At 44.8% G+C, this 21,177-nt stretch overlaps 1 protein-coding gene across 1 annotated transcript in view; it reads right to left on the reverse strand.

Moving 5' to 3' along the window:
- Positions 1 to 21,177, reverse strand: part of MDGA1 (MAM domain containing glycosylphosphatidylinositol anchor 1) — an 888,610-nt gene that overhangs the window by 576,286 nt on the left and 291,147 nt on the right. Inside the window, exon 4 of the mRNA XM_069236322.1 lies at positions 12,351 to 12,547. Within this exon, the coding sequence (XP_069092423.1) occupies positions 12,351 to 12,547 (197 nt within the window). The remainder of the gene's footprint in view (positions 1 to 12,350; positions 12,548 to 21,177) is intronic.

Here is a 21,177-nt window from a genome sequence, read left to right on the forward strand (position 1 = left end):
ACCTTTTCCCAGCATTGGCTAAATCAGCATGAGTTTACATTCAGGAGTTCAAAGTCTGAACCCCTACTTTGAAGAAATCCTTCCTTACACTATGGATCAGCTCTTCTCCCTGCCCCACAAAAAAGATGCTTACCCCTCTAGGAGATGTCCTAGACGCTGCAGCTTGACTCCTGATCAAGACTAAAAAGAGACATCTCTACAGCACTGTCTGCCCTCAAATGCTGCTTATCAGTAAGTGAGCTGTTGTATGAAAACAGCCTGTCCCAGGGGGCCTGAGCTCCAGTAGGCTATCTCAGCACAGTGCACTGTGCACAGGCTGCAAGCCCCTGGGCTGAGAGCTCCTGACTGTATCTGGGGGGAGGGGGAGATGGAGAACGGGGTGGACTCAATGTACTTTGCAGGGAGGGCCCTCATGTTTCGTTACGTCACTGCCTCACTTATAACCCTTGATTCACCTCATTCAAAAGCTGGATCAAGAGGTTCCAGCAGCCTGACATAGAGCAATGAACTCTCGCTACAGACTCGGGCCATATTTATGACCCAGTTGCGTCGCACTTGCACCACACAATGTGGTGCATGCATGACGCAACTCAAAAATTAGATTTATGAAGGCATGTAAGGCCACCTTGCTTCGCCCCGAGCGCCAATCGTTGCGTTGCCTTACTCTGCACCAGGGAGGCATTCTATGGGTGTTACTCTGAGGAAGGGACAGGAACGAGCGCTTTTGGGATAAATGCGGTGCATTTCTGCCGTTTCCCTGTAATGCAGCGCAGGATGGTGACTTGCTGCGCTGTGCCACATGGCCATAAATATGTCCCTCTATAGAATCTGCAGTGCTCTATAAGTCCGCATCAGAAACATCCCACATTTGCTGCTCCGAGAGACGTCTAACAAACATCTTTCTTACTTAGAAAACATCTACGTACACCTGATTGACTTCTTCCCTCTAATCAGTTTTCATTTTTTAATTATTTTTCCTTCCCCGTCTCCAATCCCTAGTGCTGCAAAGTATACAAAATTGGGAAATTAAATTACTTGTGTACTTGTGTTAATTATGTGCGCAGGAAATGCAAGTCTTTCCACCTACAGTTGTTACTGGTGCCTTATATAATCATCAGTGGTGATTAGCGTTGCATGCACCATATCAATGAAATCCTGCCACTTGCTGCTATCCATAATGCAGTGCATTATTTATGCACTAAACACAACCCTTTTTAAGTCTGGCTAGAAAACGCAGTGTTCTGCATTACTTATTGCTGCCAGTTCTTTGAGGGATACATGGAGTGAGCTTTCGCTCCCTCCAGAGAAGTTTTCCCTCTCACCACATGGTGTTGACTGGTTGATGTATCATTCCACCTTCTAGAGGCTGCTTCTATTGGAATACATGAGAACCCATTTTAACCCTAAAATGAAACTCAATTACCACACTGTTTATCCCATTTGTGCAAACGTTAAGGGAGTGGGACAAACAATGTGCTTTGCCATTTTAGCTCACATAGGAATGTTTGCCCCTACCTACATCCCAAACCACTGAATGGATTTGCACTAAGCTTCGCATGAAACTAGAACTTTACTCAGAAAGTGTTCTTTTGCTGTGCACAACATGGTTAGTAATTGTGTGTGAAATAAAAACTCCATGAAATTCACTGTAAAAACACATATAGAAAGTGAGTTATTGTTCTGGCTCAAATGTGACAAACTACTGAAATTCACCAGTTACGTTTCACAGCACAAGCTGTAACCTAAGTCACGTACACCACACATGATGGCTGACATCACTTATGTCGTCCGGACTGACTTCACTGATAAAATCACTATACCTATACCTAACAAAGACAATGATGGAATGAATTACAGGCAGGGCAGACTTGCAGCAGTGGCCATGCAGAGAAACACCTCAGCACCTGGATGAAAGCTGCGCAGGCCAGGGCTGGGCCACAATTGGCTGCCACATCTGGGATGGGCACAGGACTTAAATTCAGGCCAGGTCATGTGTCCAGCAACCAATGCACACAGCCTGCCTATGGCTAAAGGCTGTGCACAGGCCACCTAACCCAACCCCAGCTTTGCACAGCCAAAGGCCACGGTCAGTGGTATTTGGCCACCTGCAGCAGGTTGGATAAGGGGCCAGAGGCTAGGCATAGTGGCCGTCCCCTCACTGCACACAACAGAAGTCTGTGCACACCAGGCTTGGTCACCTGCCGGGGACTAGCTGCAGAGCTGACCATGTGCACAGGGGTTGGAAATTCAGGACATCAAAAACATGTAATGCACAGAAAAAAACAGTAAAAAACTGAAAACAGATGTGTGGTTCCATGTCAAATATGCAAAACCACAGAAGTTTGCCGCTCAGGGTTACTGAGGTGCTTGCCGTAACTTGCAGTGCCTGGCGTGCCCTAGCATCAATATGGTAACAGTATAGACCAGGGGCTCCCAACCTTTTGACTTCTATGGATCACTGGAGCCCGGGGACCCCACTGAATCACTATTGGAATCCGGGGGCCCCCACTGAGCCATTACTGAAAGCTGGGGACCTACTCTGTTAATATTACAGCAGTTGCAGACCCCTGAGGAGGCTTTGCGGACCCCCAGGGGTCCCCGGAACACAGGTTGGGAACCACTGGTGTAGACATTAGACTCACTGTGTGACGTTGGGTTACAGGTTGAGGGGGTGAAACCCTTCTCATGCAGCAGCCACAGTTCCTGTCAGGGGGAAGTCACAAGCAAGCCCCAAAGTGTCCTGTGCTCTGCCCTCTGATAGATTGGCACAAAAGCAGTCAGCACTTCAAACAGCAATAAAGTGAAAATATCGGACAAGAAAAAATCCATGACAATTATGAAAAATAGAGTAAAACCGAATAAATTTTTGGAGACCAAAATGACAAAAACCCAATCAGTAGAGCAAGAGAAATGCAGCATAGCGTCTAAAAGCACAAAGCTCTACTTGCAATTATCTAGTCGTGCGATACGGGTGAAGGTCACTAGTTCAGGCTGACCATGAAGAGCAAGGGCCAGATACAGGGTTAGGTCAGTCCCACTGAAAGAGTTACCTTCTAAAGTCCAGCGTGAAGAGTTCTGTTTGCATTGGAGGAGGCCAGGAGCAGCAGGGAGAGCGTTGCAGTATTGTGTCGATGTAGCACAAAGAGCAGGATGGGGGTCGCGGACAGTTGTCACTGTAGCACGAAGATCCTGTAGGGCGCTGCAGATGGTCATGGCTGGAGATTCACATCAATGGTCACTGCAGGCTGTTGATGCTGTAGCACAAAGTGCAGATCTCGTCGCTGGCGGTCGTTGTGGCGCAAAGCGTTGGGTTCACTGGAACTTTGATTTTATGGGCGGTGTGGATGACAAGATCTTGGTGAGAACAGGCGGGTTCGCTGTTGCGAGGAGCCCAAAAACTTCAAGATTTCTCATTTCCTTTGAGGAGAAGCTCCACTGTTGCCACACCAAGGGTCTGGGTCCTGGGGGGCATCTCTTGGGGATCAGGCGCGCACTCCAGCAGAGGCCAGGGGGGCTCAGGCTAGGTGGGCAGATGCAGGGAGGCTCTGGGGTTTGTTTTGTGCCGGAGTCACTTCAGCCTGGGATGAAAGATGCAGTCGCACTCTTCCTTCTCAGCAAGCTGGGCAGCAGAGTAGCAGAGAGCAGGGCAGCAGAGTGGCAGAGAGCAGGGTAGCAGAGTAGCAGAGAGCAGGGTAGCAGAGTGGCAGAGAGCAGGGTAGCAGAGTGGCAGAGAGCAGGGCAGCAGAGTGGCAGAGAGCAGGGTAGCAGAGTGGCAGAGAGCAGGGTAGCAGAGTGGCAGAGAGCAGGGCAGCAGAGTGGCAGAGAGCAGGGTAGCAGAGTGGCAGAGAGCAGGGCAGCAGAGTGGCAGAGAGCAGGGTAGCAGAGTGGCAGAGAGCAGGGCAGCAGAGTGGCAGAGAGCAGGGCAGCAGAGTGGCAGAGAGCAGGGTAGCAGAGTGGCAGAGAGCAGGGCAGCAGAGTGGCAGAGAGCAGGGTAGCAGAGTGGCAGAGAGCAGGGCAGCAGAGTGGCAGAGAGCAGGGCAGCAGAGTGGCAGAGAGCAGGGGAGCAGAGTGGCAGAGAGCAGGGGAGCAGAGTGGCAGAGAGCAGGGCAGCAGAGTGGCAGAGAGCAGGGTAGCAGAGTGGCAGAGAGCAGGGCAGCAGAGTGGCAGAGAGCAGGGCAGCAGAGTGGCAGAGAGCAGGGCAGCAGAGTGGCAGAGAGCAGGGTAGCAGAGTGGCAGAGAGCAGGGGAGCAGAGTGGCAGAGAGCAGGGCAGCAGAGTGGCAGAGAGCAGGGGAGCAGAGTGGCAGAGAGCAGGGGAGCAGAGTGGCAGAGAGCAGGGCAGCAGAGTGGCAGAGAGCAGGGGAGCAGAGTGGCAGAGAGCAGGGGAGCAGAGTGGCAGAGAGCAGGGCAGCAGAGTGGCAGAGAGCAGGGCAGCAGAGTGGCAGAGAGCAGGGGAGCAGAGTGGCAGAGAGCAGGGTAGCAGAGTGGCAGAGAGCAGGGTAGCAGAGTGGCAGAGAGCAGGGGAGCAGAGTGGCAGAGAGCAGGGCAGCAGAGTGGCAGAGAGCAGGGGAGCAGAGTGGCAGAGAGCAGGGGAGCAGAGTGGCAGAGAGCAGGGCAGCAGAGTGGCAGAGAGCAGGGCAGCAGAGAGCAGGGCAGCAGAGTGGCAGAGAGCAGGGGAGCAGAGTGGCAGAGAGCAGGGCAGCAGAGTGGCAGAGAGCAGGGCAGCAGAGTGGCAGAGAGCAGGGCAGCAGAGTGGCAGAGAGCAGGGGAGCAGAGTGGCAGAGAGCAGGGGAGCAGAGTGGCAGTCCATCTGTCAGAAGAGCAGCATAGCAGCCCTTCATCTGTACTGTCAAGAGTGCATTATAAAAAACGTTTTCTTAAAGTGGCCCGTGTACCTTAAAGAGAGAGGTATTGATTTTAAATAAATGTTTAGTGTTTGGGGGCCAGGCTTTAGTGTAATGGGCCATTGCCTGCCCCACCCCCCAATACTGCCTAACAGGGACAGCTTCCCCTTTGCGAATCAGTCCAGATGTTGTTATCTGATCAATGCTTTGCAACTGCAATAGTGATCACAAACTATTGATTCATTTAAGTACGAATAGAAATTCTCAGTGGACGCCCGTTTTATTGCCCCCGTTTTATTGCCCCCGTTTTATTGCCCCCGCCTAGTTGTATCTTGTAAAGAATTGCAAATGCATTTTGAAAGTCAGAAATGACTTTTCTGACTCATAAACCACTTTTGATAGAATGCATTTTGCAGTGGCAAAGCCGTGATTTTGTGACCGGAAATGCAATCCTACATTGAGCCTCAAAATACTAAGGGTGCGGGCCTCTTTCCCAGAACTGATCATTCAAAATCATACAATAACTTTACAACCTTAGCTGAACTTTTCAAAGCTTGCAAAGTTTTCAGAGCAAAAAACTTCACTAATTCATCTGCACAATTGTTATTATAAGGTTAAACAGATGACCTAATACATCAGTCTAGCAGACAATTGTCCATGTGATGGACTACAGCAGAGTCCTTTAAATGGCATGGATGGTCCAAGCCCTAAGGCACAATTTCAGGGTCTAATGGCCGATCTGGGTCGAAGTTGGTTTCTCAAGGAGAGTTAGTTAACTGCTGAAGGGCTAAGGGTCACCCATCAAACTCATGCGGTTGTTCAGAATTAGCACAAAAGTAATGAATGTAGAATGCCCTGTCAATCTGCTGGATGTTACTGAAACCAGAGTCCTCCAACAATATGAGGTCAGCACAGTATTAAATAGTGAAACCCTACTTACATTTTAATATAAAACAAGGCTTTGCATCAGAGGTGTTGAAGATACATTGGGTAAAAATACCATTAACTTTGAAATAATTCTATAGAGGGCGGAGTAGATACTAAAGTAATAAGACTAAATGATAAACCTTTGTTTTTACTATACCTTCATGACCACTGATTTAAATAATGTCACCTTTTAATGCACATGAGTATTTTCCGAAGGGCCCTTAGTATTTCTTTTAATACATTCTGTAAACGCATACTAGAGTACTAGAGTGACTGCGGCATCTAAGTTTCTTTTAACCCACAAGATGTAAATACAACCGATCAGTATAATTTCATTTTACAACACAATGATGCCTTGCAAGCTATTTGGCACCATCAGTGTTTTCTCGTGCAGTATTTAAATGATATAGGCCCTCATTCTGACCTTGGCGGGCGGCGGAGGCCGCCCGCCAAAGTCCCGCCGTCAGGTTACCGTTCCGCGGTCGAAAGACCGCGGCGGTAATTCTGACTTTCCCGCTGGGCTGGCGGGCGGTCGCCTTCAGACCGCCAGCCAGCCCAGCGGGAAAGAGGCTTCCACGATGAAGCCGGCTCGGAATCGAGCCGGCGGAGTGGAAGCTGTGCGACGGGTGCAGTTGCACCCGTCGCGTATTTCACTGTCTGCGCAGCAGACAGTGAAATACATGTAGGGGCCCTCTTACGGGGGCCCCTGCAATGCCCATGCCAGTGGCATGGGCACTGCAGGGGCCCCCAGGGGCCCCGCGACCCCCCCTACCGCCATCCGGATCTCGGCGGTCCGACCGCCGGGATCTGGATGGCGGTAGTGGGGGTCGGAATCCCCGCGGCGGTGCAGCAAGCTGCGCCGCCGCGGAGGATTCAATGGGGCCGCGGTACACTGGCGAGACCCCGCCAGTGGTGCCGGTCCGACCGCAGCTTTACCGCCGCGGTCGGAATCCCCATTGGAGCACCGCCGGCCTGTCGGCGGTGCTCCCGCGGTCCTCCGCCCTGGCGGTCAAAGACCGCCAGGGTCAGAATGAGGGCCATAGTGTTGTGGGTTTATCCTACAATATATTTTTTTCTAGTGCAGTACTAGGATTATTTCATATGACACCAATGGATTCCATGTGGATATGTCAATAATAGTTAATGTTTCAGCCTCTGCTATAATTGTTACAGGTCTTACCCTGGACGGAGTAATGTATCAGAGACTATTTAGGTCTCTGCAGAATGGGTTCCTTCTAGAGAGGCGTCTTCTTCAGCAAGTATTCCAAGTTCCTGATCGTACTTAGAACGGTGATCCTTAGGTATTCTTATGGACAACAACACTAGGGCCATCATTCGAACATGCGCACTAATCCTCTTTCAAGTCAAACTACCTTTTGTCCCCAAATGAGGATTATAACTAGTGGTCTGGTGCTATCTGCTCAATCTTCACCAGATAAATTCTGGCACAATTCAGGAGTTCAGAGACCTCAAAGTAAATCTGTGCACCTCACTTTGGGGGAAATCTCACAGTATTAACATCCTAAAGTCTGAGATTCTGAATGGTGCAGGAATAAGGCACACAGCACTTCTGCACCCAGCAGTGGTAGAATTTACCAGGCGCAGAATTACCGTCAAGGGTTGTGAGTATCATAATGAGCCCCTAGCTGAGGTCTTGCCTTGTTTTTACACTCTGAGTACTTAGTAGATGCTAAAAGGCAAAGAAGAACGAGAAAATCAATGGCACTGTTTGAATCACTATAATAATTTATCATATTTAATGTGGAATACTTATTAAGATGTCTGCACCATAGGTTTCCCTGGATTGAACTAATACTCATTTATCTGTTAAATTCACCTCAGTGGTTCATCTTTGATCCAAAGTTGTTTTGCTGAGTGAGTATGGAAGGAGGGGATGTCCTCTGCCACAGTGAGTTCAAAGATGGCCCACTGAAGTGCATCACAGCTTTCAGTGAAGGCCATTCTCGAAGTGTGTCCCCTCTGTAATGACTGGTAGAGCAATACCCGGGTACAGGAGCTGTTCTGTCTCTGTGAGTGTTTGTAGGAATAAGCAAGAAGTGATCCCAGAACAGAGGCTTTATTATTCTGCTTGTGTTTAAGTAAAGCGTAAGGGCCTGATTTACAAAGGTAAAGTACACTTTTGAATAACCTACACTTTTGAGTAAGTGTTGTACATTTTGGTTATTCACAAAATCCAATTGTAAATTACACTTTTAGAGCAAATTTACAATCAGATTTTGTGACTATTAAAAAAGTAGTAAACTTACTGAAGTGTAAATTATTCAAAAGTGTAAATTACCTTTTTCGAATCAAGTCCAATGTATTTAGCATGAAGGCATGCCACATTTGTATGGGACAATGATTAGGATTTTATCTGGGCTGTTTATTATTTAAGGAAAATATGGCTATTGTGTTAAAATAATTTATGCCTGAGCATGGAGGGTTTCAGAGAAGGAGGATGAGTCGAGACTGAAAGAGGGGTGAGAGAGAGGTTGTTCAGTTAGCAGGGTAGATTAGAAGACTGGATTATGGGTCTCTGAATCTGCATAGGAACACTGGAACAGTTTAGGAAGAAAGAGAAGGTGCAGATTGATGACGCCTGTGAGAAGAAGAATAAATTGCACAAAGATGCTTGGGCCTGTACAGAATGATGATGGTGCAGAAATATAAAGATTAACAGTTTAGGAAAGTGAGAGGAGAAATGCAGAAATGTACTGTGGCCGTGGAGAGTGACGTAGGACGAGCAAACTTCTACTGTTCAATAACAATTTAATGAAACATTCCTATCAGCGTATATATTAATTTTACAAGCCATTCATAACCAGGGGCACCTCCAACTACATATCTACGGAAATCCAGGCGCAATATTTGAAACTCCTGTGTAGATTATGCTTTGAACAACTGCACAGCATGAACTTAGGAATTTGTAAAGAATGACACTTTGAGGTTTTGCAAGTTTTACAATTCCACAAGTACAAAGAGTGCCTGATTCACAAAGGTAACTTACACTTTTGAGTATGTTTACACTTTTAAGTAAGTTTAATACTTTTCGCTATTCAAAGTTTCAAGGTGTTTTGATTAGCATATATTAGGTAAAACCATCACTAAAACAACCATCACTAAAACAATATCCTTAATAAAAGAAACCCTATTTCTTATAAAATGCAACATGCACAGTACTTGCTTCAATAAAAAATAAGATATTAATTCTGAATTACACAACAAAATACATTAGCTATATAATATTTACAATTTTTGTATCACTTCCCAGTCCACCCAGATTGGAGTCAAATGCTAAAACCCCCAAGGTAATAGTGCATATGATGCTGGGCAAACTAGAAACCTGTTGAACAATAAGCCTGGATCATGTTCAGGCCTTGGCAATGTCCCTGGAGGCAGTGCTTTCTGTGCTTATAAAAGAAAAGTGCCGGGGGTGCTGTGCGAATTGGGAACATCATGACGATTACACCAGATGTTCTTTTCATAATCAGTGCTTCTACTGCATGTAGAATTAAGTGATTTGAATACTGTGCAAACTTGGGAATAATAACAGGTAAATTCACCGGATCGTTATTGGAGCTTCCTAGGGGAGGCATGTCTAGAGCATGTTATAGTCGAACATGGTTTCAACGCCCATTCACCACAACAACTATCCAACCTTTGTAGCACAAATCAGTTCCAATTACAGAAGGGTACAAAATACTTTTCAGTATTCACAAACTGCACTGTTGTAGTAAATTACACTTTTATAGCAAGTCCAGCACTACCCATTGCCAACCACTGCAACACTCTCCCATAAAATATGATGGATGGACTTAAAATAAAACCGCATAGGACAGAGTTCCCCAAACTGTGGGTCGTGACCCACTGGGGAGTCATGAGCCAATGTTTGGTGGGCCCAAGCAATAAATAAAGATGCCCTTGAATTCTGTATTTATATTATCACATTTGCTGCAGTTCAATGACAAAGGTCAAATGTCAGGGTATGTTTTCTGATTTTTTTAACATGGAGGTTGGTGTTTACAAACTCCTGCCATTTTGCAGTCAGTTTTGCAGTCAGATAAATAAAAGAAAGATGGAAAGAAAAGTGAAGTATGTGAAAATCTTGATGGGTATGGAGTAGTTTCGTAACATACAACAAAATGTAAATACCTGTAAATAAACTGTACACATTCAGTAGCTCTGAAAGCAAAAATGAAGCACATTTTCCATAATTCTGAAGTATGAGGGAAACAAAGATTTTAATTGGATCAAAACAAATCAAGACACTTTTTCTTGGTGATGCACAAGTGATAAATATTCAGTGAATTCCGATTTCCACACATTAGCATTTGTGTGCAATATAGTTTCTATATAGTTTTATCTGTAAAAGTGAATGTCTGTACAAATCTAGCGGCCATTTCAATGGAAAATGTGTTGTCTGTAAATGACAGTGACTACCACATGATGTGTTAGTTACATTAAAAAATCACCTGCTTCATATCCATTAAAGCTACATGAGTCGCAGAAGTTTGCCATGCTGAAAAGTGGGTCATGGTTCTAAAAAGTTTGGGAAGCACTGCCATAAGAAATAATGTCGGTAAATTAATTAAAATAGTTAAAAATATAAACAAATATATATAAATAGTACATGTTTTTTATTTAATTATAAATTATTTAATAACTAAGGGCCAAATGTAGGTAGCCGTTTGCATGGTGCAAACTGTGAAAATCGCAGTTTGCGCCATGCAAACCGCCAAACGCGATGCTCACTCACAAATTGCGAGTCGGTACCGACTCGCAATTTGTGAATGCGACTCGCAAATAGGAAGGAAAGCAACTCGCAGTTACCACCAGTGTCACACTGGTGGTAACTCATTCGCATAGGGAAGGGGTCCCCATGGCACCCCTTCCCCTTTGTGAATGTCGCCAAAAATATTTTTTCAGAGCAGGCAGTGGTCCCATGGACCACTGCCTACTCTAAAAAAACGAAACCAAATGGTTTCGGTATTTTTTTCATTTTGCAACTCGTTTTCCTTTAAGGAAAACGGGCTGCAAAATGAAAAAAAAAAAACCTGCTTTATTTAAAAAGCAGTTACAGACATGGAGGTCTGCTGACTTCAGCAGGCCACCATCCATGTGAGTGCAGGGACTCGCTATGGGGTCGCAAAATGCGACCCACCTCATGAATATTGATGAGGTGGGTCTTTGCGACCCCATAACGAGTCGCAGACGGTGTCTGAGACACCGTTCTGTATCCGAGATTGCGACTCGGAAATTGCGAGTCGGACAGACTCGCAATTTCCGAGTCGCAATCTCGGACCTTACTACATCTGGCCCTTAATAACATAACTATTTTAAACTATTTTTAAATTTTGAATAGGTTATTACATGGTTCATAATTAAATGATGAATATGCACTATTTTTATATAAATTTTAAAAAATGCACATGAAGTTGGCAAACTTCAAACTTTGCGATTTACACACATTCCTACACATAATGTGAGTTATACTTTGAGGGTAAAAACTGCAAGAGGTAGCAATGAGCAGAATCACGATTCAAGAAAGCATTCCACACCGACCAATCTCCCTGGGCGCGGACCCATCCATAGATGCAAATTTGTAATCAATGCACAAGCTTTGCACATTATAAAAATTACAAAACATGTTGACACCTCCATTCTTTGCCAGTTAGCAAATATGTCTGCAAAAACATTTTGCGGAAAAACGTTCCATCATTTTTTGCAAAATGATTAACCCACTACATATACGGATTTGCAGCGTTTTCCACAGCCAAACCTAATTTCACAGGATTCTTTTTTTAAACAAATAGAGCTTCACCACAATCACAAACTTTCATCAAATTTGCGAAGATTCTAAATAGTTCAACAAGTTTGCAGAGGGAAATTATTGAAACTTTGCCCATCCCTTAATTATGTTCATTGGCATCTTGACACTAGGGGCCAAATTTAAGAAAAGTGGTGGTACAATGCATGTAGCGCTACTTTTCTTGCGGTCCCTTGACCCCCCCACCTCAACCATGTGTGTGCCGTATTTAAAATACGGTGCACCATGGTGCAGGGTAGAGGGCAATAGCATCAGAATTTCTGACACTATTGATGTACTGTTCAAGGTTAGAGCCAAAATGCTGGCGCTAGACCTCAACACTACATAGTGGCCCATTGAAAACAATGGCATGCCCCCTTTTAAGGCCTGGTCTGAGAAGGTGTTAAAAATGCCAAAAAAATGATGCAAATAATTTTTTAAGAGTGCCTCTCGTGCCTCTCATGCATACATTATGCCTGGTGCAGGCATAATGTGGAGCAAGGGGTTACAAAGTGGTGCAATGCATGCATTGCATCACTTTGTAAACGATTTTTGCCTTGTTGGGTCACATTAGCATAAAGAAAAATTACTCTAATGTGGCGCAAGGAGGCGCTGGGGCTCTTAAATATGCCCCTAGGAGTGACCTGACACAGCTTCGGTGCTAGGTGGTGCGATCTGAAACCCATTAAGTTGGTTAATATTTTGATTACTCTTTCATATCAAGAGCGATACAGACTGATGAAATATTAGAAGGGATCATGTTGTGGCGTCTCACCTGGGTGTATAGGGGTTCGTAAATGTCCACGCCATTGTCCTGGTTGTGAGAGAGGGTCTCAGCGCCCCGTTTCCAGATAAAGCGAGCCGGCGGGTTGGAGTTGACCGTGCAGCGCAGGAAGACGGTCTTCTCTTGATAGAAGCTCCCTCGTACATCGCTGATGGTTTGGTGGATTGTGAGAATGGGCTCGTCTAGATCTGCAATGGAGGGCCCGCAGTTGCAGTTAAGGAACGTCTGGTGACTGGATAGATAGCCTGGTTAGACACGGGGCCGAGGACAGGGAAGAGGGAGCATGTCTGAGGGGTGTCGAGAACGGGAGATGCAAGCGGACGGGAGAGGAGGAGGGGGAGGCAATACACCACAATTCAAAGATACTGGATAAGAGCAATGAAGGAAGCAATGGACAAACCTCATGCTGGATGCATCACACGGGACCTTGGATGAAGTCACTTACAAAATGAAGAGGATCAATTGCCTTCCATGATTTTCTGGAAGAAGTCAACATGGCGATGGTCCGAGCATCCTTAATAGGCATTAACATGCAGTATGGAAGGATAACATAAAATTTGCTGCCTGGATGAAGCCAAACAAAGTCATAACTGCGAAAGATACCCTTGGAATCACAACTGCGAGCAAGCAAGAAGGACCAAGAGCCAGGGTGGGGTGAGGAATATCATGAATGCCGCCACTTACAAGGAAATAACAAGTGGGGTTAATAGCATGGACATAAGAACTTGAAAGATTCACACAGAAATAAAAATAGCCAGGAGAAATAAAATGGGTTTACAACTGGAAGTGCATCAATGGATTAAAGTTTAGGTGGAATATCATTGGAATAGAGCAATCAAGGAATGGCATGAACACAACAAACACAGAAACAACAACCGGGAGAAACAACACAGAAATAACATCTCGAGGAACTAGCATAGAAATACCACCAGGGAGGCGGTAATCACACCTTTGTGAAATACCATCTGTTTTGTACAAATACATTATTACCTCCGAACAGCAATTTCCTGAAGGGAAAATTGGAAATGTGTGGTTATTTCTTTGTTTTTATTTTTGAGCGATAGACATTAGTGTATTCTTACTGTATACAGTGGATGAGAGAGGTTGCAAAGGTTCAGTTTTGATTTTGTTGGTCCTCTTGGTATAAAGCTTGCCCCAGTATTTCAAGAGTTGTGGTTCAAGACCACTGATGACTATTCTGTGGGTTATAGATTTACATTACCCCTCTTTTCATTATTTGTCACTCCTCTAGGGGTTAGGGGAGCCTCAATGACTAACCAGCCTCCACACGTGTCAGTCCATGTGCACACGTCCGTGGGGAAGCTTCTTGATTTCCCAACTAGAGTCTTACTGGAGGATGAAAATGTCACTTTTTTGGTAAAGTGAAAATAAATTGGGAAGAAGGTGCCTAAGGTCTTTCATCAAGACTAGCTAATACCTAAAGAGGTCTTGAAACCAATGATCTAGTTTTGGTTTGAACCCAATAATTAGGCATTATCCCAGAATGTAACATGTGAAACATAAACTCCGTAAGTGTTGCTCCACTTAGGAATATTTTCCAATATCATTATTACCACCTAGAAAATAATGAATTGATACTAAACCGAGCCCTACTAAACAAAATGTTACGCGTACTCTAGATTGAAGAGCACTGGTGTGTTTCCAGTACCCATTTTGACCCTTTCCTTTGTAACAAGGATGCACCACTTTGCATTAAGATGCTCCCAGTTGCAGCCCCATCTGGCCTTCGTCCGCTGTTCTATGAGGACCCCAACATGGATCAAGGTTGATGCTGCTGATAGCTGGGTAGACTTATTATTCATTGCTATATCCAGTGCTGTTGGACCAATATTGACCGTCTGCAGATAACATAACAACACGAGTTACCAGAAGGTGTCGTCCCCACATGAGCGACCCCCATCATCTCCAGAATTACCAGTGTAATGGAAAATAAATTAATCAGCTGGCATGGTTTAAAAATGCCACAGGGATTGAGACTTAGCTGTCAGCTTTAGAGCCTTATCAGGAATCTTTGTCGATGACAGCATCTTTGAATGAAAGCTTCTGTGAATAGTCTCTGGTTTATAATCACTTTGACAATGTGTCTGGAACCAGAATTAGATGGGATGTTAGGAGGACCTCTTTCCAGGGCTGAAGCCTTCTTCCTCCTAACTCTGTCTTGTTGTTTTCATCTGCCCCTGTAAGGTGGTCACATTATGAAAAGTTCTGAACACAAACCTACTGACCACATCATTTCAAAGTGGTACGGCTTGTAATGATACACGAGTGCAGGGCTACCGTGAATCTGGGTGATTCCCAGTAGACTGCCAGCCCTAGCACTCTACCAGCCTAATATATTGCAGACTGGTGTACATGGCACGGGGCAGCCTGGTGCCCATAGTGCACTCTCAGCTCCAGAGGCCATAGTCTGCAGGCGGGTCCTACTGGCACCTAACAGCTTTTGAAACCACAGTTTGTAAGGGGGTTCCCATGACACCCAACCAGTCGTACAGACCATAGACTGCAGGCTGGTGCCACTGACACTCTGGCAGCCCTACATACTACAGACCACAGGCTGGTGCCCATGGCACTCTATGAGCCCTACATACTACAGACCACAGGCTGGTGCCCCTGGCACTCTACCAGGCCTGAATACCACAGACTACAGGCTGGTGCCCCTGGCACCCTATGAGCCCTACATACTACAGACCACAGGCTGGTGCCCATGGCACTCTACCAGCCTTAGATACCACAGACTACAGACAGGTGCCCCTGGCACTCTACCAGCCCTAGATACCACAGACTACAGGCAGGTGCTAGGGGGGTGTTGTCTCAGCCGGCAACATATCAGGAGTTCGGGACCCTCACAACAACCCTTGGTAAAAAATAAAAAATTCTAAAGGCTGCTGGAGCTCTTGAATGCTTTTTGTGATTTTTCTTTTCTTGTCTCTCCTTAACCTTGCGCCATCCCACCTTCATGTTACGCCTCTCAAATGCTGGGTACTTGAAAAATTAAAGAGAGCGCGTGAGAGGGCGTGCCAAATGTGTTTTTGCCCAGGGCGCTCTCTGAACAAAGACCGGCTTTGCTGGGCATAAAACCGGAGCTGTAAACACGCCTCACGTGATGTTCATAAGTCTCTCCCTACCTATTTTCAGGTATAGTCTTGAGACAGCTTCCTTATCTTGCTTGATATTGAACATATATAGATACACAGATTCATGAAGGGGCTTCCAGTCAGCCTTTCACCGATTGGTCTGCTTGAGTATCATTCACATTTATTTTCTCCTACAACAGCATAGAGAGATGATCAGCCCCCTTCATCCATTGGCTGTCTTGCGCTGGGAGGGATGGCCTTTTGCTTGAGCACGTGCACAGCTGAGTGAGAAGAAGTGCCCAGGAGTTGTAGGGCTGGTGTGCCGAGGCTGAATGGCCCCTTCTATGGTTGCACACTTCCCAAAGCCTGACCTATTGGCTTTTCCGGTGCATGCTTTAGCCAGCACACGGGATTTGAAGGTCTTTACTCATAATCAGGAATTCTATTTAGCAAATTTGTAAACTGCACGTGCAAACAAGGATGCTTCACAGCGCTAGCTGAGCAGGGAAGGTGGGGGTGGGACAGAGACAGAAGAAAGTCTCTTCACATCTTGTGGAATTTTGTAAACGTTGCCTCGTGGCAAAAAGTCAAAGAAATTGAATTCTACAGGGAGTGCAGAATTATTAGGCAAGTTGTATTTTTGAGGATTAATTTTATTATTGAACAACAACCATGTTCTCAATGAACCCAAAAAACTCATTAATATCAAAGCTGAATATTTTTGGAAGTAGTTTTTAGTTTGTTTTTAGTTTTAGCTATGTTAGGGGGATATCTGTGTGTGCAGGTGACTATTACTGTGCATAATTATTAGGCAACTTAACAAAAAAAAATATATACCCATTTCAATTATTTATTATTACCAGTGAAACCAATATAACATCTCAACATTCACAAATATACATTTCTGACATTCAAAAACAAAACAAAAACAAATCAGTGACCAATATAGCCACCTTTCTTTGCAAGGACACTCAAAAGCCTGCCATCCATGGATTCTGTCAGTGTTTTGATCTGTTCACCATCAACATTGCGTGCAGCAGCAACCACAGCCTCCCAGACACTGTTCAGAGAGGTGTACTGTTTTCCCTCCTTGTAAATCTCACATTTGATGATGGACCACAGGTTCTCAATGGGGTTCAGATCAGGTGAACAAGGAGGCCATGTCATTAGATTTCCTTCTTTTATACCCTTTCTTGCCAGCCACGCTGTGGAGTACTTGGACGCGTGTGATGGAGCATTGTCCTGCATGAAAATCATGTTTTTCTTGAAGGATGCAGACTTCTTCCTGTACCACTGCTTGAAGAAGGTGTCTTCCAGGAACTGGCAGTAGGACTGGGAGTTGAGCTTGACTCCATCCTCAACCCGAAAAGGCCCCACAAGCTCATCTTTGATGATACCAGCCCAAACCAGTACTCCACATCCACCTTGCTGGCGTCTGAGTCGGACTGGAGCTCTCTGCCCTTTACCAATCCAGCCACGGGCCCATCCATCTGGCCCATCAAGACTCACTCTCATTTCATCAGTCCATAAAACCTTAGAAAAATCAGTCTTGAGATATTTCTTGGCCCAGTCTTGACGTTTCAGATTGTGTGTCTTGTTCAGTGGTGGTCGTCTTTCAGCCTTTCTTACCTTGGCCATGTCTCTGAGTATTGCACACCTTGTGCTTTTGGGCACTCCAGTGATGTTGCAGCTCTGAAATATGGCCAAACTGGTGGCAAGTGGCATCGTGGCAGCTGCACGCTTGACTTTTCTCAGTTCATGGGCAGTTATTTTGCGCCTTGGTTTTTCCACACGCTTCTTGCGACCCTGTTGACTATTTTGAATGAAACGCTTGATTGTTCAATGATCACGCTTCAGAAGCTTTGCAATTTTAAGAGTGCTGCATCCCTCTGCAAGATATCTCACTATTTTTGACTTTTCTGAGCCTGTCAAGTCCTTCTTTTGACCCATTTTGCCAAAGGAAAGGAAGTTGCCTAATAATTATGCACACCTGATATAGGGTGTTGATGTCATTAGACCACACCCCTTCTCATTACAGAGATGCACATCACCTAATATGCTTAATTGGTAGTAGGCTTTCGAGCCTATACAGCTTGGAGTAAGACAACATGCATAAAGAGGATGATGTGGTCAAAATACTCATTTGCCTAATAATTCTGCACTCCCTGTAAAGAGAGGAGGCTTAGGACAAACCCTCTCAGAAACCATTTGTATCTCAACGGAGCAGAGTGAGACCATTGCAGGGGGGTCGAACATAGGTACCTGATTGTTCAGAAATCAGGAATCGCTGCAACTCATCTGCATGATCTGGGGCCAGCTGACAGCAAAGTGCCTGCGGGGGACACAGGTGCCCCTTGCAAGGGAGCACTAATATTTTTATTTTTTGATAGTTAATGCAGAATATTGTTTTTTTTAACAAATATCTTAATTAAACAATTTAATTTATGTCTAACTTGTGCATCTTATTCGAAAAACTAATTAACCAACTGAAAAATAGTGTCCCCTTGCCACTGAACCTTGTTGCAGCGCGTGGCTTTGAACACTGAGCAACTTACATAGAATCACAGAAAAACAAAGACCGCTCCATCGCCTAAACAATCAAACCAGTCAAAGTCAATAGGCAATGATAACCAACTCCAAGATGTAACTAGTTTTTTTTTAGAACCGGGGCTTCATGAAAGCCATTGTAGGCAAAAGGCTGAAGTCAAAACAAAAAGGCCAGATTGCACCAAGTGACCTCAGAAATAGCAGCATTGTTGATGTGGGAGATGGAGTGCCAACATGGCAAACAGTCATTTAGCTTAGGACTCTGAAATTCCTCACCTCAGAGCTAGTATCTTCTGGGCACCATCAATGTAGGCATATAGGGTTCAAAGGCGCACGAGTCGTGCTATTTAGCCAAGTAGGGAGTGGCGGGATTCGATTTTTAGTCCCTTGGTTTAGAGCTGAAACTCTTAGCACCACTGATGTCTACAGAAATGTGATCTTAGCACATGGCTCCAATGTCACATTGGCCTAATTCTTACTTATTGGTCCAAGAAAGATTGCAATCAAATGGATTTTTCCCAAGGACAGAAGATGATCCATTCAAAACCCTTTGCAAAATTCCTGCTGCTTGTCATTGGTAGATATATTTATTAGGCTAACTCGTATTTTTGCTTGCTAGCTTACAAGTCGTATTCTGGATTTCTTTTGGCCATCCTACAAACCTAAACTGCATTTGAATTGAAACAGGAATACTGGTTTCGAAGAAAATGCCTTCCGATGCCTTCCCTTAAAAGTCCTGGGTGTCTCTTCGGAATGGGTGCTTATCCGATATGTCTCATCAATTGCACCAGGGGTGTTTGTCTGACTTGTCAATTGTCCTCTTACCGTTCCTCGACTATAAGGGATGATCAACACACTTGTTCTCTACGGACCAAGGCAAATGTCGCCTTTTTATCCACTGGGAGTTGTCAGTGGCCAAGTATACGTTTGGCTTCCATCAGTTGTGTCTTTGTGAAAGTGGACCTTACCTGCTATCTAGTGAGATTTAAAGCACAGTGTGATAGGGCACAATGGTAGATGCCTGCCGGACAAAGGACGCCAAGAGCAGACTACTTTCTGCTGGTAGTTGTGAGTGATCAAGTAAACATTTCGCCTTTATTTGTCCTTTGATTGGTGAATGGGCAAGTAAATAATTGACATTCATGACTATTGTCTTCTTAGACTGGCCAAGTGTAAATTTGGCATTCATGAGTCTTGTGTTCTGTGAATGGACAAGTTCACATTTGGCCTTCATGAGTCTGGTATTCAGTGAGAGGTGAAGAACACGTTTGGCCTTCACGAGTGTTGTCTTTTGTGACTGGCCAAGTACAAACTTGGCCTTCGCGAGTCTTGTATTCTGTGAATGGTCAAGCATACATTTGGCCTTCATGGATCGAGTTGCCTACGAGTGGTCACAATATTTGGCCTCAATGAGTCTCATCTTCTGTGACTTGCCAAGTCACATTTGGTCTTCATGAGTTTTGCGTTTTGTGAATTGCCTGGTATACATTTGCCTTCATGAGTCTTGTCTCCTATGACCCGCCAAGTACACATTTGGCCTTCAAGAGTCAGGTATTCTGTGAATGACCAAGAACTCATTTGGCTTTCATGAGTCTTTTTTCTATGACTGGCCAAGTACAAATCTGCCCTTTATGACTCATTTGTTCTGTGAACTGCCAAGTACCAATTTGGCATTCATGGGACTTTTTCTGGCAATGGCCAAATACACATGTGGCCTTCATGATCCTTCTTTTATGACCAGCAAGGTGCACACTTGGCTTTCATGAGTTTTATCTCATGTGACTGGCCAATTGTGAATTTGGCCTTCGTGAGTCTCATCTTCTGTAAATGGTCAAGTACACATCTGGCCTTCATGAGTCTGGAATTCTGTGAGTGCAAAGAACACATTTGGACACACATCTAGCCTTCATATGCTTCTCTTCTGTGGCTGGTTCAAGTACAAATTTGGCCTTTACGACTCCTATGGCCTCTGAATGGCTTTTCTTCAAGAAATGGCCAAGTGAACATTTGGCATTCATAAGTCTCACCTTCTATGAACAGTTGAATGCCCATTTAGTCTTCATAAGTTGAGTTCTCAATGAATGGGCAAGTATATTTTTGCCTCACGTGTCGTTCTTTGAGTCTCTGGCTCTTCTAGTGAGACGTATATCAGTACATGATAGGGAACAATGGAGGACGAGTATTGTTTATCAAGTTATGATGAAGAATGTGAGGATTTTCAAAGGCTTGCAAACACATCTGCAACCTGCTAAGAGTTTAGGAGAACCATCTTTTGCATGCATGTCAGTGAGAATAATACCATTGTTTAATTAGAGTCTATGCTTTATGGATTCAGATGTTTTCATGGCTTGCCAGGTAGCCCATGGCTCTCTGAAATTAATTCATACCTTTTCTTAGCCGAGCTGCCGCAGGTAAGGATTGCAGTAGTGGTGCAGCAGAATTGCAGTAGCGGTGCAGCAAAATTGCAGTAGCGGTGCAGCAGAATGCGGCAAGTGCGCAAATGTGCACTGCCTGCAATGCCATTTAATAAAGTTTGATTCAACAATCATGAAGTTGCCCTGCAAATCGATGCAGACCATGCTGTGTGAGACTATGTGTCAAACAGTGATGTCACATTTGAAACAGAATTATAAACAATTAAATCGGTCAAGATTCTACACCTGGAACAAATATGCAAAAAAAACTGTTTCTTGATATAAATTGTGGTTGGAAACAATTGCCATTTTTTTCAAACTTTGATTGTGGTGTTAGGAGCCGGAGTTTGAGGTGAGTGATAATGGAAAATCTCCCAATTTCTGGAGGAAATCCTAAAATCAGAGGACGCTGCACCTGTGGTCCCCCCTGCCTTCACCCCGTGATAGTGCCTATGTGTACCCCTAAATGTAGAATAGGTAAAATCTGCGTTTTCTAGTTATGTGAATCTTTAACCATAATAAACTATCAAATTCCAATAAAACCCCTTCTTTGGACCAGCACAGCATAATTTTTACTATATTACTATGAAACAGTACATCCTGGGTATATTGGTAAGCATTATCCGTACTTAGCCATCTCTTGGAAACAGACTCACTGCAAAGAGATGTACCAAGTCCATTGGAAGAGTAGATGTTAGTATTGGAAAGCCCCCGGCCACTCCATTGGCCCCATAGTTCTAAAGGTCGGATATGTCTATGGGG

This window comes from Pleurodeles waltl, chromosome 5 (assembly GCF_031143425.1).
Source record: "Pleurodeles waltl isolate 20211129_DDA chromosome 5, aPleWal1.hap1.20221129, whole genome shotgun sequence".
In the NCBI taxonomy this organism is placed as follows: Eukaryota; Metazoa; Chordata; class Amphibia; order Caudata; family Salamandridae; genus Pleurodeles; species Pleurodeles waltl.